Consider the following 19,210-nt stretch of genomic DNA (forward strand, 5'->3'; position numbering starts at 1 on the left):
AAGAAAGGTCAAAAGTTTTTTTCAAATATATATATTTGAAAATCATATATATATATGCCAGTGAGTGGTTGGAATCAGAAATGAAGCCCAGATCAATATCCTCTGCTCGTATCCTTAACCATCATGGACAGATATTTTTAAGAAGAAAGCAGTGGAAACAAAAGATCTTAAGGAAAAATACTAGGAATTGAAAAAATAGGTGATTTAGAAATGTCTCTGTTTTGGACTCAGTGTCCTCGTTGAGAAAGTTGATAGTTCTTTCTTCAGTAAATATCAGAAGGATATGGAGAGAATAAATATGTGCCTTTGGTTAAGCATACGTGTTTACCAAGTGCTTTCTGATGTGACGATGATGAGGCAATGCGTATTTCAAAATAGCATGTGACTTCTATGATTCTGTGATTTCCTTGTTTAGTCTTTCTGTGTGTATAATATTATTTTACCTTGGTAAAAATTTAAAATCACTTATATTTGGCAATTAAGACATTTTTATATAGACAGTATCATAACACTACGACTTTTTTTCCTAACTATGTCTGTAAAAGTTGCTATTAATCTCATTTGGAAAATGGGATTTCAAGTTACATAATAGAGATGATAATGTTGGTTTAACAGAGAACGAGAAAGGAGGAATCTTTTAGCTCTTTGAAATAAAATTGATGGGTTTAAAAGACAATATAATATTTCAGGGAATAAATATAAATCTAGCTAAATCTAAAAGAAGTACATTATTTTCATCTATATGTCATTGTGTTTTGAAATCATTTCCAAACAATCTGAACAGTAATTGGAAGGAAGATTATTTAGAAAATAATTGTTTTCTAGAAATATTGTTGTTGATAATAATAAAATAGCTGTATTGTCCACTTTATTTTACTACTAGGAAATGGAGCGACAACTTCGACAATTCGTTCTTCTTGTTTAGTGGGCTGTGCAATTACCCAGGACCACTCAGACTCTCTCGTTCAGGCAGCCGCCATATCTTGCCTTCAGCAGCTTCATATGTTTGCACCACGACATGTCAATCTATCTAGTCTGGTTCCTAGCCTTTGTGTAAGTATGAAGCTCTTTCATGTATTGATTTATTTAGAGAGCTACAAATTTGTCTCCCAAAAGATTAGCCTGGAGACCAAAACAAAAAAATATGCTTCCGGGATGGTGAAATCCAAGGTTTCAGCTTCAGTAGTCATTTATGATGATTTATTTTATTTAGTGATTTTCTTTTTCACATCTTCAGTATTTTGATGAACTGTATTTCTTGGCTAGGAATGAATGCATCGTATTTTTAGTCTTACCCACTCAGAATTTTTTTCCTAAAGCTTGTTTGAAATGTTTTTATTGTTTATTTTTAAAAGAGTGGGAAAGGGAGGGAGAAAGAGAGGGAGAAAACATTGATGTGGGAGAGAAACATCGACCAGTTGCCTTTTGTACACACCCCGACCGGGGACCAAAACCACAACCCAGGCATGCGTCCTGACCAGGAATCGAATTGGCAGCATTTCACTTTGCAGTATGATACCCAACCAAGTGGGCCACACTGGTCAGGGCTGTTTCCTAAAGCATAAATTGATAACTTCTGAGACTCTGTTACTACCCTCACAGTTGTTAATTTATTCACTCAACAAATGTTTGGTGAGAGCCTGCTTTATGTCAGGCACCATGAAAAGTACAGGGGATAGATTTGTGAGATAAGATGAAGCCTCTATCATAATGAAGCCTCTGTCATCATAACATCTGATCATGTTCAAGGGAACATGATCAATAGTGATTATTTACAAATGAGTGTTAGAAAAGGCTACAGGAGATGATTTAACAGGGAGCCTGTTGTAATTCAGACATTCAGAAAAGATTCCTCTGAGAAAGTGATATTCAAGGTGTGATCTTCAGGATAAATAAGAGTTAGTTTGGGAAAGAGCAGGGTATTGGAGTAGACGACATTTATTTTTAGGCAGAGGGAAAATATATGAAAGGCCCTGAGAAGGAAGGAGGGATGTATTTAAGGAACTGTTTAGTCATCTGGTAGAGTGGTACTAGTAGAAGCCCAAATTAGATTACAGATGGAATATAAACAGAAAATTCTTTCCAGAAGTTTGACTGTAAAGGAGAGGACAGAGGACAGGGGGTGATGGGGTCAAGAGACACTCTTTCTCCTACAGTAGCAAGAAGAGAGCATATTTAAATGCTGTTGAGATGAAGCCAGTAGGGTTGGGGAGTTGAAGGTATAGGGCAGAGAGGGAATAATCTTCCAGGGTTTCTCATGGGGTAGAGTTTCCAGGGCATGCGTAAGGGGATATCTCTTCCAGGGCAGCACAAAGAAAGGAGAGGATGCAGGTGGTTAGAGGTGCATTTGTAGATTTGGTGGCTGGAAGTGGAAGGAGTTATCTAATGATTTTTATTTTCTTAATCAAGTCAAGAGAAAACAAAGTTCCATGGGTGAGGGAGCAAAGAGGAGGGTGAGAAGTTTGAGGAGAATAGGATGTGGGAGTTGGAGGAAATGGAGAAATACAAGATCCTGTTGTAGGACTGAAGGTTCACTAGAGGTCAGTGGCCCTCTTTGGCTCCACTGTGCGATGCAGGATGGTACCAGTTCACCACATTGTGAGATTTTTCTCCAGCACCTGTAAACAAGGTGGGTGCAGGCATTGAGCAGCCACGCTTTGCTACATTCACAGTCGGGCTTTGGCCAAGCAGATTCAATTAAATGACAGCAGGATGAGGGAGGTGAGGAAGTTAGCAAGACAGCACTGAAATGGGATGATGAAGTCTCATTTGGATAAGGGAGAAAGGTAAAGACTGGAGAAGGCTGATACACAGGGAGAAGGAGAGACACTATAGATGAAACCCTGGGAAGGTATTGCTGAGGAAAGGGAAGAGAAGGTCATCCAGGCCGTGGTGAAGGAGCTGAAAGGCCATGACATTAGACCTCATGTGGTATGTTTAGCTTTACTCAACAAAATTTGCTCCTGTTTCGCCACAGACCGCAGGGAACTGGATTAGTCCCAGATCATCAAGGAGACTGAGTGTGCCACAGGGCAGAAGCCAGATGCACGTGAAATGTTTACAAAGAACACCCACAGAGAAAATAGTCAACTAAGAATATACACTAGATTGAATTCTGCAGTGTGACATGTAACATCCTGGCAAAAGCCCGGGTCTAATGCCCAGACTCTGAGGCCACCGAGGGCACCCCTTGAGCAAGGTGAACCTGTTACCGGATACAAGCTTAGAGAGGCAACTGACGTGTGCTGAAGGTGCAGACACACGCTCGGCAAGTTGTCCACTTCCGCCCCTTGTTTTCCTCCTTAAAGATGCTGTTGAGGTTGACCTTATGAGAGAGAACACGTTTAAGAGGACCTGAGAAAGTAACGACACGACTTTGTTTATCTCAGCGGCAGTTAGCAGTAAACCCAGGGAATGCAGAGTTTCCTTCGTGCTGACACAAGGTTGTGTCTCCAGACTGATCTCCTTAGTAGAACCTCCAGGATTAAAGTTAGATGACAAAGTTTAGTAGGACCCTGTGTAAAATAAGGTATGGAAGCGATCCTTCTGGAATCTTACTAACTGTACTGTATGATACTTAGTGCCCAGGCCTTGGGACAGTTATTTGGACTACCAAAGTATTCTTTATGTATTTTATTGGTATTATTTTTCTAAAAGGCCATTATTTGACTATATTTTTTTAAACAATTGAGGCTTAAATGAAGAGCCTCTTCACAAGTTAGGTGTTTATATATCTTCATGTTGCAAGTACAATTACAGCTTTTTTTTAAAAAATGTCTGAAACTGTTACGGTTTCCAGGTTCACTTATGTAGCTCCCATTTGCTACTTCGGCGAGCGGCCGTGGCGTGTCTCCGGCAGCTTGCACAGAGAGAAGCCGCGGAAGTATGCGAGTATGCCATGAGCCTAGCGAAAAATGCAGGGGACAAAGAGAGCAGCGGTGCAAGTAAGTTATTTTATAAGCCAGTGTGCTCTTCATTTAGATACCTTAACATTTCAAATGACTCTTACTTACTCAATAACATTATTTTGTGTGTTAAAATATGGTCAGTTTTCTTATTCTTTGAAAAAAAATCATAATCACCTTAAAAATTCTAGGGTGTTTTTTGTAATTTTACACTTTCACCTTTTAAAAAATTGTATAGCTCAAAAAATACCATTTAGTATCTGAGTACTCTGCCATCCCTTGAGAATGATTTAGCTGTATAATGGATGACTAACTGTAGGGGTATTGCTTAGTATCACTAATAGACTTCTGAAAAGAGAAATGATTTCTTTTGAAAGCTTCCAGTCTTTGACAGTAGTTAACTTATTGTGATATAACCTCTCCAAGAGGTGAGGCCAGAGTAGCCAATAATCTGTGAAATATTGGTGGATATTTTGGTAGTACAAGGTAGATCTTTGCTTACTTCAGGTCCTCATGTCTTTCTCCTTTCTGAGAACTTATGGTATAGCTTGAATTCATAGCTGGCCTTTCACTCTCTAGGGAGAGGTGCTTTGGGAGCTTTGGGAACTTTTTCAGAACTTAATTGACAGATAGTCCCCCTATTGTGAGAGAAAAGCCTGACAGCTGTCAGAGGGGAGGGCGAGGAGGGGACTGGGTGAAAGAAGGTGCAGGGATTAGTCAAAGAACAGAGGTGCAGGACTCACTGACACTGACTACAGTGTGAGGACAGCCAGAGGGCAGGGGGAGGAGTGAGTGATGGGTGGGAGCAGGCAAAGGGAGGGAAATGAGGACGTCTGTAATAATGTCAACAATAATTTTTTTAAAAGACTTTCTAATGCATAGAAGTTGCTTGGGGACTAAGAAGGAGGATACCAAAATATCCTCAATTTTAGCATAGTATAATGAGAGTTCTATTAACAAACATACTGTATTCATTCTTACGGCTGCCAGTTTTATTACTTCTGCTGTTTACGAGAATGAAAAGATTTTCAGATAAAGCAAGAACTTTACTACCGATTTATTAACTGTTATTTTTTGATTGTATGTTTCTTAGAAAGGATTTTTCAAAATTTTAAATGAACTTTTAGGATACAATCCATTTATAATTTGTGTTCTTGCTTTATAGATTTTTAAAAAGATATCTGAATTATGAGACTAAATAAGTTTCAGTTTGTTCTTCCAATAAATATAGCAAATTTTTTTCAGTCCATTAAATTAAATCTTATTTAAAAAATGTCCCTTTACTTCTCTTGTTAGAATCAAATATATTTATTGAGCATCATTCCCTGAAGATTTATTTAAAATATCTAAGAATATCAGCCTTACATATCAGGGTTTTACCTTTAATTGTCAGATTAAACTCTAATCTAAAGATATGTAAAATGGAGACTAGGGATAAATACAGCTAGCTGGTTTTGTTGCTATTGTGAATTTACATGTAAGCCTTAATTCTAGTGTAATTGTTACCTGCAATATACAACAAAATCTTGTGCAAGTTCATCTATAATAATTGCTTTTCAGGTGTCAGTCCTTTTGCACCTGGAGTCAGTTCTCAAAGTGATATCCATTGCCGGCACCAAGGTGTTAATATCACAGAAACGGGTCTTGAGGGACTTCTTTTTGGAATGCTAGACCGGGAGACTGACAGAAAATTATGTTCTGATATTCATGACACTTTGGGACATATGCTTTCATCACTGGCTGTAGAAAAACTTTCCCACTGGCTAATGCTTTGTAAAGATGTCCTGGCAGCATCTAGTGGTATGTATTTAATATAGAAAATATGTTCTCAAAATAATGAAAATTCTTTTACTTCTGATATGTACCTATATATACACATATAAATATATACATATATAGATATATAATTTGAACTTACATTTTAAAATACTTACAGTTTTTAATTTAAATATCTGCAAAAATGTTGATGAGTATGTTACGGACTACTGACCTTTCTTTATTTTTTGGAAACGGACTAAGTTAAAATGAAATTTTCCTGTATGAAAATCCCAGGTTACTGTGCTCTGGCCAGTGTGGCTCAGTTGGTTGTAGTGTTGACCTATAAATCAAGAGTTGCGGGTCTGAACCCTGATCGGGGCACATAAGGAGGCAACGGATCAGCATTTGTCTCCCACTTCGATGTTTCTCTCTCTCTCTTTCCCCCCCTCCCCCTCTTCCTCTCTCTCTAAAAGCAATGAAAAAAATGTCCTTGGGTGAGGATAAAAAAGAAATTCCATGTTACTTTGTAGTTAGCACAGTACGTTAAAGTAATGAAATATATAAGATATTTTTGTTGCCCTTTCCTTGGGTTGTTATTGTCTAAAAAAGAAAGCTTGCCTATTCTACTGTTTTCTTTTTTTATTAGGAATCTTCTAACATTGTTAGTTCTAAAGCATTATTTTTGCTGTATGTGAGGTGGTTATAATATGCTTTTATTTTTGTTACAGATATGAGCACGGCAACTCCATTAGGCAGTGGAAAGGATGAAGAATCCGAAAAGAAAGATGAGATGGATGATGATACCATGTTTACCACACTAGGCGAAGAAGATAAATCAAAGCCTTTTGTGGCACCTCGGTGGGCCACTCGGGTGTTTGCTGCGGATTGCCTGTGTCGGATCATCCATTTGTGTGAGAATGCAGACCAGGCTCACTTTGATCTTGCCATGGCACGTTCTGCTAAACTTCGCAACCCTACAAGTAAGTTTAAAATCTGTACTTCTTTCCCCCAAAGTATTTTTATAGGTTCACAATATTTTACTGCTATGTAATATGCTTTCTTTTCTTTTTTTTTTTCCTGAGGAGTCTACTAATTTTTTTTAAAGATTTTATTTATTTTATTTTTAGAGAAAGGGGAAGGGAGGGAAAAGGAGAGGGAGAGAAACATTGATGTGTGGCTGCCTCCTGCACACCCCCTCTGGGGACCTGGCCCGCAACCCACGCATGTGCCCTGCCTGGGAATCAAACCTGCCATCCTTTGCTTCACAGGCCCGTGCTCAATCCACTGAGCTATACCAGCCAGGGCCCTTTTCTTTCTTTTTAAAAAAAATATGTTGTTGATTTTTAGAGAGAGAAGGGCAGGGGGAAAGAGAAACATCGATTTGTTGCTCTACTTATTTATGCATTCACTGGTTGCTTCTTGTATGTGCCCTGACCAGGGATCAAACCTGCAACTTTGGCATGTGGGTGCCAAACCTGCTAAGCTATCTGGCCAGGGCCTAACGTGCTTTAAACCAAGGGTGTCCAAAGAGTCCCTTTTGGTGTCTGTAGGCCACAGTGGAAGAAGAGTTGTCTTGGGCCACAAATTAAATACACGAAAACTAACAAAAACTGATGAGCAAAAAAAAAGTCCGTGCATAATTTTTGTGATATCTACCACCACAGATAAGCAAAAAAGTTCTCACATAATAACCCCAATAATTATGCAGCGGCTCTTTTGATAATCTTAAAATTGTTGAGCAGGTCCCAAGTTTGTGATCACTAATATAGAAAATGTACATATCTAAGTAATAAAACTAAGTGATGTTTTAAGGAAATTTATGATTTTGTGTTGGGCCACCTTCATAACCATCCTGGGCTGCATGCAGCCTGTGGACTGAGGTTTGGACACACCTGCAGGCTGTGACCTTTCCTCCTGCCCCCCCCCCCTCCTGTCTATATATCTATCTATCTCATTTGTCCTAAGGATAATGATGACAATAACTTATGTTTCCTTAGTTTTAATAACTCAATGTTAAAACTGTCAGGTTAGCACTCCATTTTACAGAAATGACAAAACTTTAGGGTGTGTAACATTAAGTTTTGCAGTCCCCAGCATGGAGAATATCAGAATTTATGAATGCCTTGGCAGATTTCAAACTCTCAGATTTTAGAAATTCTAGTAGATATTTTTGAGAAGATAAGAATTATTTATTACTGAAACTCCTCACTGTTTTTAATGTTTTGTGAGTTTTTTGTACCACATAGCCCCTCAATCAGATGTTTTTTAAAAAATTTTTATTGTTATTCAATTACAGTTGTCTGCCTTTTCTCCCCATCCCTCCACCCCACCCCAGCCAATCCCACCTCCCTCCCCCACCTCCACCCTCCCCCTTGATTTTGTCCTTGTGTCCTTTATAGTAGTTCCTGTAATCCCCTCTCCCCATTGATCAGATCTTAATGAGGAATTTTCAAAGGGATTATGAGACCTAGTATCTTCATTTTCCCAATGCGGACACCCAGCCAGGCAGAGAGCTGTGCGGGTTCTGTGTCTTGTATTTTGTTGTCTCTTCATTTCCCTGTCATTTTTTAAACATCTGGAGACAAATTGTATGTACTAACAATATTGAAGTCTGTATATTAAAAATGCCTTTCAGTTTACTTTATTGTGTTTAAGAAGTAGCAGAGCCTACAAGGGAATTAAAAAACAAACAAAAAGTAAAATGTGGAACACCATGTATGAAATGTGAATCTGAACGTAGGGGGCCAGCAGAGCACGATATGTCATAACCCTGTCTTTATTCCTTGTTGAGCACCACACACCCACCCGAAGACACACTGTGACTGCTTTCGTAACACAGCAGTAGAGTTTAGTGGTTGCTATAGAAATTATATGGCTGGCCACGCCAAAATATTTACTGCCATATTTTGCTGTGTATAATGCGTACTTTTTGCCCAAAGTTTTGAGGTGAAAATAAGGATGTGCATTATATGTGGGTAGTACCTGAAATACCTCGTATCTGCTCTTGTGTTTTGTAATTACTTGTTACATAAAATTTCTTTTACCATAATATGTTTGGAAATAAATGCTAAAATTCCTTTATAATATAGAAAACAAGTATCTAAATATAAATAAATAAATAATTGTATTAAAAAATTAAAATGAAAGATGTTTTTTCCTGACAGTTTGGGCCAAAAACATGGGTGCACATTATGCACGGGAGCACATTATACGGTAAATACCTGTATCTGGTGGCAAATGTGGTATCTGGTTCTTTACAGAAAGCATTTGCCAATCTCTGTTCGTAAAGAATTACAGAATCCTTCGGGGAAAGTTATGGTGATGAGTTTACCAGTGTTCTTGAGAGATTATGATATGCAAGCTTTCTTGTAAGTGTATCTTTGCTATTTTTCAGCACACTGAAATATGTGATTCATTACTGCTTTATAAAAGAAATTTATTTCATTTCATATTTTTATGTTATTACACCTGTTTTCAGAAAAGTTTCCTTTTGCCTCCCACTTTTATCTTTAGATGACCTCTTGGTACTTCATCTTTCCGACCTGATTCGCATGGCATTCATGGCTGCAACCGATCACAGTAACCAGCTGCGGATGGCTGGGCTCCAAGCACTGGAAGACATTATCAAGAAGTTTGCATCTGTGCCTGAGCCAGAATTTCCAGGTCACGTGATTCTGGAGCAGTATCAAGCTAACGTGAGATATTCTACTTATTTAAAAACTTAATATTGACCTTCTGGGTGACCATTAAAGGGGTGAGGATCCCCTGGAGACATGTATTTGCAACTGCAGCCTCTTGATTCATGTAGAAAGCATATCTCTACGGCCATTGTGTGTTACATAGTTTGAATCAACCCACAGTTGCGGAAACTATAGTAACACTTGTCACTATTTTTAAGTAGTGATAGCACGTTAGTGATAAACCTAGAATAGAAATTCCAGCCTGGCTTTCCTGTCTCGTGTTTTACATATTTAGCCATGCCACTTAAAGATAAAAAGAACATTCAAGGAGTGCTGTGGATTTGTTGCCATTGTTTTTATATATCCAGACTTTGTGAGCCTTTTTAAAAACAAAAAGCAATTGTGCCCTGTATGCTGAAACAAATTAACTGTTAAAAACAGCAGATAAAATATTACTGAAAGAATTAGATGCTGTCGAAAAAAATTTTATTTCATTCTAAAGAGACGCTGATTTCTCCTGAGGCTTATTCCTTTACTTGTGTTCTTCAAATGAGGGCTATTTGATGTGACCCTAATAATGGTGGGTTATGTAAAGGGAAAAACTCATGGTAGCAAGGAAAGAATAAACACTTTTTTACTGTGATTATACCAAAATCTTGGCTCTGGACATACCACACCTTATCTTAAAGCTGTGCTCAAACTTAAACAAAATAAAATGTGAATAATGTATAATCCATTATAAGTAGAAGTGAGGAAGTTAGGTTCTAGACCAACTGGCTACGGAATACCTGTATATAATTGTTTACTCCCAAATACAACCTATTGGATTGAAGGTTGTTTCTTTTTGTTAAACATTTTATTTAGAAATAAAATCAAACAGAAAAGTTGCAAGAGTAGTACAAAAAACTGGCTTATACCCTTTATATCTGCCAATTGTTAATTTTGCCTCATTTGCTTTGTCATTGATGATGTCTGGCTGTCCTCTCTTTACACACACACACACACACACACTTCTATTTCGAAACCATTTAAAAGTAAATTATTTAAACCATGTATCATTACCCTTGAACACTTCAGTCTGTATTTCCAAAGGACAAAAACACTGTAGAACATAATCACAGAAGAGTTATCAATTGCTGGAAATTCAACATTGTTATACTATTTTATATCATAAATCTATGATATCATATCATATTTCAGATCTATCATATTTCGGTGTTATCAGTTGACCCAATAATCTCTTTTGTGGCATTCTTCTCCCTCAGTGCAGGGCCCAGTCACCACCTCTGCGGTCAGCTCATTATTGCAGTACGAACACTGCGGTTAGTAGCCAGGTGTCTTCAGTCACGGAAAGGGGTTCTTGGCTCATTCCTTCACTGCTGTTGATATGCCTGCACTGGTATATCTCTAGTGAAAGGGAAGACGTCTCAATTAGGAGTTGACTACATCTAATTCCTTATTTAGCCCTTACATATTAAATCTGATGTATCTAAGATTCTGTAACTGATGTTGGCTTATTAAAACTAAAGCTCCAATTCCTTCACTTATTACTATAACAACAGTACCTAAAATAGGATTTCTTGAACAATCTTCTTTTAAAGCATCTCTTTTTGAGGTGAAGTGATCTCTAAGTTTTTTTAGTGACTGTGAATTTTTAGTACTAAGTTATTTAACAGAATTGATTCAGTTATATAAGATTCCCCCATGAAATAAATGTTGTTAGAAATATATTTAGGAAAACACAGGGGAAAAAAGGATAGCAGTTTTTTTAATCTGTGGGAACATGTAACTTTGTCTGAAAATCCTGTCTACAATTTAACAAAAACAGAGGAAAAAGAAACAAAATTCATTGCTTATTTGGTATAGTATTCATATGGATTTGATAATGGTGGCCTCCTAGAAAGCAAAAGAAAAGTGGCATGGTTGAGTTTATTGTAACTGGAAAGAAAGGTAACAGCGACATAATAAAAAGGAAAGGAACAAAGGTGTGTTTTGTGTGTTTTTGTCTTCAAAGACAAAAGAGGCTTTATGTTGAGAACTTATTTTTAAAAATAAACTGCTTGCACTTACTTTTCTAGGTAGGAGCTGCTCTAAGACCAGCCTTTTCACAAGATACCCCATCCGACATAATAGCTAAAGCCTGCCAGGTAAGACGAAAGATAGGGTTTTCTATTGTTATTGTCTGTAAATTCATAGGTATCTTAGAATTTCACTTCTAAGAAAGAACATAGGAAAATTAAAAAACATTTATTTTTACCTTCATAATATAGCAGTGACAGTTTTCTTTTTATTCTGTATCAAGTAATGAAATAGAAACTGTTCATCACATTCCCTTTTTGTCATAACACTTATTTTTATCTTGGTAATATAACAGTGACAGTTTTTTTTATTCTGTATCAAATGATGAAATAGAAACTGTTAATCACATTCCCCTTTTTTTGTCATCACTGAGGACATGACTTTGGGCTACAGAAGCTCTTATATAACCCAGAAGTGAACAGAAATATGGCAGTCATAAGAGGAACTAAAATGAAAGGTCTCAAAATCTAGAATAATTAAAGAATGTATAGTAATGATAATTAAGAGACAATAGATTTTTTTTGATGGTAGGCTGTGAAAACTCTGTAAGTTTCTGGATACTAAATTGTCCAAAAGAATTTCACAATACAGATAATTCATTGCAAAATTAATCCCAGGGGATTAGTCTTACATTATTGTATCTGAAGGGAGTCACAAAAGCATGTGTTCCTACACCTTTAATAAGTTTCTCTTTTTTATGCCTCATCTTGAAAAAGGATTCATGCATTAAGCTCTAATCTTTCAGAAATCAGACTCCTCATTTGCTTACCTAAGGATGGAATAGAAGTAACTCTCTCCTTCCATGTTTTCTGAGTACAGAGCTGTGGTCTATCATTATTGCTTTGAATCCACAGTCAAGCTACATGTGGGCTCTATGGAGAAAATGTTCTGCATTGCAATGATGATTTGAAATTTCTGACTTTGTTCTCTCTGGGGCTGAATGGATTTGCTTCTTCCTTCCACTGTTAAACGAGTTATTTCTCTGAAGCCAGCTGTCTTAATGGTGGCCTTAAGATAAACGAACTCCTCCCACCAGCCGCAGACCAGAGACAGCAGAGGGAGCTTGTTTAAGAAAGAGGCCTGGGTGGGTCGTGGTACAGACTTTGGAGTGAGAGTAGGTCATTTGCTTTGGAATACCAGCAAACCTGAGAAGTCACAGTCACGTATCATAAGTGTATCATGGTAATGTTTCAGAGCATAGTATTTAAGCAGAGAAAACCTCTTACAAAGCTCCTCATCATTAGAAAAGCAAAAGCTATTCTAATGAGTAGTATGAATGAGTAGTATGAAAATTTCCTGTTACTGAATTTGCCTTAAACATCTTAGTTCTTCTGTGGCCCTACCTGCTTCTTTTGATAAGCAGTTTCTTCTTTTATAGTGGCAGGCATACATTTTTGACTTCCTATCCTTCTGTTTCTGGAAGAAAACCTGGTTTTGAAAAAGGTGGAGTAGTGTTTCCTTATGGGAAGGTAAAGACTCGGCTTTAGGCAGATCATGAAACACGGCATCCCAGAGTAATTTTAGGTATTATAGGAAGACCTTCAACTGTAACACATTTGGGGAGGGTAATCACTGGGTTAATCAAAACATTATTTAAAGCAGGGTGGGAATCATAAACCTACTGCACACTTTAAATATTGATTTCAGCTTAAAACTTACAAATGTACATTCATTCACCATTCTTTTGATATAAGACCAAGATCTTTTCTCTGAATATGATTTTCCTGATTCAGTGTTGGCTTTTTCTTTCTACATTAACCAACCCTATTGCAGTAGCTGCAGTTTCTAACTTGATGTTCTTTAAAGTGGAAAAAGAACTTGGGTCTTTGCAAAGTAAACTTGGTGCCAAACCTCAGTCTTTACAGTTTTCCTCAACTTACAGTTATATTTCTACCAAATTTCACAGAAATATTCTCAAATCTCTCCAGTACGTCTCACCTCCTTAGGAGTATCAACTCTATTTTTATACTTCCACTTAGTCTTTCTCACTCTAAATGTCATTTTCAACATTGTCTTGATTGGCATTTTATTTTACCATCAGTATGTTCATAATTGATCATCAATTTTAAAATATCCTTATTAATTTTTATTCAATTTAGTTTTGAATTCACTGAGAATAAGATTGTAAGAGAAAAAAATAGTTACATAAATATTTATTCTCAACTTTTAAAATGTTTTAAATATAGGACCACAGTCCATTAACCATGATTCAATATCCAGATACTCTGGAAGCCAAAAGCTTTTTCATAATTTGTTTGGTAGCAAAACCTGAGCTGACCCTACTCATTTGGCCCTGACGTGAAGCTTCGGGAGACTAGAGTATTGATTACTGTCCTGTAGTTTTAGTGTGATTCGTACTGCCTTCCACTCGAAACACACCCACATTTCAAATATGTGGTGCTGCCGCACACCTTGGTTGGTGTCTTTCTTAATGAAGTCTGCGTCCCTTGTTATGTTTACCAAACGTTGTGAATCCGGAAACAGGTCTTGGCCCAAGGATTTCAGATGAGAAAGTGAGGACTCGTAATTGTTGGATAAAGCTGGCTCTCTCGGACCACGCCTTCCTTCTTGACATTCTTCCCGTGGCTCCAGTTATCACCACACTTGCCTGGTTTTCCTTGAATGTGTTTCTGGCCTTTCAGTTTCTTTCATTGTTTATTCTTAATCAGTTTGTGCCATCCGTGTAACTATTTTCCCTGTGTCTGTCCTTAAGGCTTTTAAAAAAAATACGTCAATTCTTGAACAAATTCACCTAGTAACATTGCTTTAGTTATCACCTTTGTGTGGAGCATTCCTGGGTCCACATAGTTACCTTTGACCTTGCTCCTAAAATCCAGACCCACGTTTCCAGCTGCCTGCTGAGTATCTTTTCCCGAGTCTCCGACTGGTACTTTAAACTCAACATGTCAAAATGTTCACAACCAGCCCTGGCTGGTGTGTCACGTGGGTTGCGCGTCATCCTGCAAAGTGAAAGGTCGCTGGTTTGATTCCCAGTCAGGGCACATGCCTGGGTTGTGGGGCGCATGAGAGGCAAACAACTGATTGATGTTCTAGCACATCGATGTTCTTCTCCCTCTTTTCCTCCCTCCCTCTCTCTCTAAAAATAAATAAAATCTTTTTAAAAATGTTCACAACCAAAATCATGCTCTCTAACTTCTTGTGTCCACTAAACGCTTCTACTTTCTTACGTTACCTCTCTTAGGCAGTGCTGTCGCCTTCCTTCCATTCATCCAGGTTAGCAGCTTTGGTGATCAACGTTTGGCAGTCTTTGGTTCCTCACACGTTTTTGCGTGTCCCTGTGCCCTACCACCTAAAATGTTTAATTGATTTTCAGACTGTGAATTCTACTTCCAGCTCTCTCTCTGATGCCTCTCCTTTTTCATTCCATTCCCAGTTTGATCCCTGTCCTCTCTGTTCCATAATTTTGTAAAAGTCACTTAACTGCACACATTGCTTGCTGTCTGTACATATTTCTGCCTATGCACAAGTGCAGGAGCAGCCTTTATCCTGGAGCACAATTCTAATAATATCTCCCTGCTCGGAAGCCTTGGAAACTCATGATTGCTTACCGAGCAAGTCTGAATTCAGTCCTGATGGAATTTGAATTGTACTGTGATCTAATCCCAGTTAACTCTCCTACTCTCATCTCTTCCTCCGTGTAACTCCCCTATGTGTATCCTTCCTGAAATCTAAACATTCCCATTTTTCCTGCCAGAATTAATCCCTCCCTCCTGTTTTTTTTTTTAAGTGTACTATTACAGTCTTAAAAGCTCTCACTCTTCATTCAATCTGTTCTTTCTTGAGGAGAGGGACCAGAATTTTTCTTTTTACTTTAAAAAAAAATATCTTTGCTATAGCACCCAGAATAACCCTTAGGCTGTAGTAAGCAGAAATGTTGTTGAATTGAAGAATTATTCATGACTGGCCTGATGTAGGTGGAAAATTTTTTCTGATAAAACTTTTGCCCAGTTAGACAATGGAAACATGATAAGTAAATATTGTTGTGTTTTCTACATTGTGTACAATACATTCCATACTAGTTGTTTTGTTAGTAAAACTAATATTAAAGCATAGCTTTGGGGTTTTTTTGTTTTATTTGCTTTGTTTTGTATTTCTTCCCTCAAGGAAAAGAATTATATTTGCTCTATTCTCCTATACATTAAATGTTAATTTTTTAATACAAAACTTTAAAAAATTTTCTTTGGCTAGGTATGTAGTACATGGATCGGAAGTGGAGTTGTCAGCGATCTCAACGATCTTCGTCGAGTACACAATCTGCTTGTTTCTTCTCTGGACAAAGTTCAGGCAGGAAAAGGGTCGTCCAGCCAGCTGTACCGAGAGAGTGCCGCAACCATGGAAAAACTGGCTGTTCTCAAAGCATGGGCAGAGGTAACCGTGGCCTGTTGTTTTGAACTGTTTCTCCATGCATGAGAAAATGTTTCTCTACTCTTTTAGGTATAAAAATTTTTATTTGATTTTTGTGTATTTTAAACTGACCTTTAGCCCCAACTGGTATGATTTAGTTGGTTGGGTGTCATACCACAAAGCAAAAAGTTACCAGTTCGGTTTCTGGTCAGGGCACTTGCCTGGGTTGCAGGTTCTGTCCCTAGCTGGGGCATGTACGGGAGGCAGACAACCCATGTTTCTCACATCAATGCTTCTCTTCCTCTCTTTCTTCCTCTTTTCCCAAGCCTCTAAAATAAATAAATAAAAAAAAAATCTTTTCTAAAAAAATGTGAGCGTTAGGTTCAAATATGTGTTTTTTTCTCACTGAAATACATAAACTTTTATATCTCAAAAAAACTTACTAAATCTTTGAAAATTACATTTTTCAGTGAGTTTTTTGAAAACTTCTATATTGAGGAAGGGCTCTCCTTACTTACTATGGGGAAATTAGGCAGGGAAAACATACAAATATAAGTAATGGAAAATAATTTAGGCCGAGTCTTTTGTTTGATTAAATTTGCCATCACTCATTGATACCAAGGCTGCAGGGTAATATGGATTTTGTGTTTTGTTTTTTAATAGCTGGTTATCCCTGGGAACATGTGACTTTGTAAGAAACGGTACTAAGTGAATAGGAACAAATTTTTTGGTTTATTTTCCTTATTAGATATTACACAAGAAAAATACAAAAATTAGAAGCATGAGTAAAATGAAGAAAATAAAAACCACAATATGTCTGAAGGAACTTGAAACACCAATTCAAAAGAATATGAGCACCCCTGTGTTATTGCAGCATTATTTACAGTAGCCAAGATTTGGAATCAGCCCAGGTGTCCATCAGTAGATGAGTGGATGAAACAACTGTGGGGCATTTCCACAGTGGAATTCTACCAGGTCGTAAAAAGGAATAAAATTCTACCCTTTGCAACAGTGTGGATACACTAAGTAAAATAAGCCAGTCAGAGAAAGAAAAATACCATATGATTTCACTCATGTGGAATTTAATGAACAAACTGGACCAACAAGCAACATAGAGACAGAATCATAAATAAAGAGCAGGCTGACAGCTCTCAGGGGGTGTTTGGGGGGTAGAGGGATTGAGCAAAAAAGAAAAAGCACTCTGGACATGGACAACAGTGTGGAGATTGTGGGGGGTAGGGATGGAAGAGGGCATAAGGGGGATAGATGGTAATGGAAAAACACCCCCGCACACAATTCTATACCTGAGATTCATTCATTCTTTACACAAACCATCTGGTATTTTTTAGGTGGGTGCCAGGCACTTATCTAGGCACTGAGTGCAGTAAAGTGGGGACAATAGATCATTCAAAACAAGTTTAGAAGAACATTCCTTCTTTTAGCACGTTTTCCACTCCCCTATCATTATATCTGTGTGTGAGTTCATAGAAGGCTAAACCCACGCACTGTGTGTCCTCACTGCCTCAGGTCCTAGCACAACCGCTACTGCGAGGCAAGAGTAAGTCCCTAGTAAAGATCTGAGGAGTGAATGGTCAGATATACCATAGTGCTGATGAGGTTTTTACAATGTCAGCGTGGTAATAGACACGGGTGAGGGGGGAGCAGACTAAGACTACTAGAAAATATGAATGCGATATATTTATAATTTGAAATCCAAAGTTCTTATTCCTAAAATTAATTGGTTTCTGTTTCTAAATATTCAGGGTTAGAATTTCTAAACTGATTGTAACTATTATAGACCATTGCAGTGTTAAAGAATGCTTTTTCTCAAAAATGAAGATTCATTGTTTCCCATAACCGTTGTCTAGAACTTAGAATGACTGCTCTGTAGCTGTCTGCTATTGTAGGGGTAGAGATGAGACCCCACTGCCAAGAAGCTTACGGTGTTTGTACATACACATGGACTTCCTCATTGGGTACAGCGAAAATAACACTGTGTAAGGGAAACCAGTTTTCTCAAGAATTTTTCCTAGTGCAATTTTCTTTCTTATTCTTCCCCTCCCCCTCATTTTTTTTTTTTGCTTTTTCATTGATGTGTATTTCAGCTTTGTGTGTGCCAGTTACCAAAGCTAAAATGTACAAAAACAAAGAAAACAAACAAAAAGCAACTTCAACAAAGAGGAATCTTTAAAATTATGTTTTAGGAAGTTGCACGTTTTAAAAAGTTTTGAAAGTTTTATATCTTTTTGCTTTTAAAAAGTGGAGAGAAAGGATATAGATAGTATATATTACTAGTAAATTATATTCTTGGCTCAGCTATCTGTTGTAAAGCCTAGGTTGCTAAATGTGCTAGGTTGCACATAAGGACTATAAAGGAGGGGGTTAGAAGGATATTTATGGAAACCCATCTCTGACTTCCCCGCCCTTTTCTTTGAATGCTGGATTGTGTCTAATAAGGCTATGAAAGTAGAAGCAGTAAACAGGAAATTATACAATATGGGAAAAAAGAAAATAAAAACCCACATGAAAGGGGGCTTTGTGAAGTAGCACGAGAGAAGCCAGAAAAAATTCAGAGGATCCTACTCAAGGGATATGTTGTGAGTGGAACACTAGTGAGAAGTCAGATCAATGAAAAGGATTGCCTCCAAGGCAGGTAGCATTGTTCTTCTGAGGTTATCAGGAAATCATGAGGTTGCATATTTTTTAGTATTTATATTCGGTTGCTTTTCGATGACTCGACTGTATGATCATGACAACTTAGAATATGCCATTTAAAAAAATTATGCCATTTTTTCCCTCCTGAATATCTTACTAGGTATATGTGGTTGCTATGAATATTAAAAAGGAAGCAGAGTCTAAACCAAAAGGAGCAATTAAAAATACTGATGATGATGATGATGATTATGGCACCATAGATGAACTACCGCCAGATAGTTTAATAACACTTGTACAGCCTGAACTGCCAACACTCAGCCGCCTGTGGTTAGCAGCATTAAAAGACTATGCTCTTTTGACTTTACCAGCTGAGTTTGCGAGTCAGCTCCCCCCAGATGGTAAGTACCGCATTCAGAGTTTTGCTTTTATGGAGTTTCAGGTAGTAATTAAACAAAATGGAACTGCTGGAGTCTAAAAACAACAGTAATAATAATGTCTTAAATTTCTGTGGACTTCAACTTGGCATTCTCTCAGTTAGACCATGTTTCTCCATATTGAATTTGTGAATTCAAATATAGCATTCAATTTACTTGTTAGCCAAAGCAAAAGTGTTCTCACCGTTACAGTACTAGCTATGAGCCAGACTACTCTAAGTAACTATGCATACAAGTCATTATGCATAAGTGTGATGAAGTATATTTCTGTGCTGGCCAATGTTTGTGTGCAAGGACAGGTGAGGAAGTCCTCAGTTTGGTAGTGGAAACAGGA

The 19,210-nt window shown here is 37.6% G+C and overlaps 1 protein-coding gene across 3 annotated transcripts in view; it reads left to right on the forward strand.

Moving 5' to 3' along the window:
• Window positions 1-19,210, forward strand: part of HEATR5B (HEAT repeat containing 5B) — a 71,410-nt gene that overhangs the window by 38,798 nt on the left and 13,402 nt on the right. For all 3 annotated transcript variants that reach the window (XM_024552649.3, XM_053924295.2, XM_053924296.1), the window contains exons 21-28: window positions 884-1,053; window positions 3,800-3,944; window positions 5,466-5,705; window positions 6,392-6,643; window positions 9,177-9,358; window positions 11,422-11,490; window positions 15,632-15,811; window positions 18,603-18,840. In XM_024552649.3, the coding sequence (XP_024408417.2) occupies window positions 884-1,053; window positions 3,800-3,944; window positions 5,466-5,705; window positions 6,392-6,643; window positions 9,177-9,358; window positions 11,422-11,490; window positions 15,632-15,811; window positions 18,603-18,840 (1,476 nt within the window). The remainder of the gene's footprint in view (window positions 1-883; window positions 1,054-3,799; window positions 3,945-5,465; window positions 5,706-6,391; window positions 6,644-9,176; window positions 9,359-11,421; window positions 11,491-15,631; window positions 15,812-18,602; window positions 18,841-19,210) is intronic.

The sequence above is a fragment of the Desmodus rotundus genome, chromosome 5 (assembly GCF_022682495.2).
Source record: "Desmodus rotundus isolate HL8 chromosome 5, HLdesRot8A.1, whole genome shotgun sequence".
Lineage (NCBI taxonomy): Eukaryota > Metazoa > Chordata > Mammalia > Chiroptera > Phyllostomidae > Desmodus > Desmodus rotundus.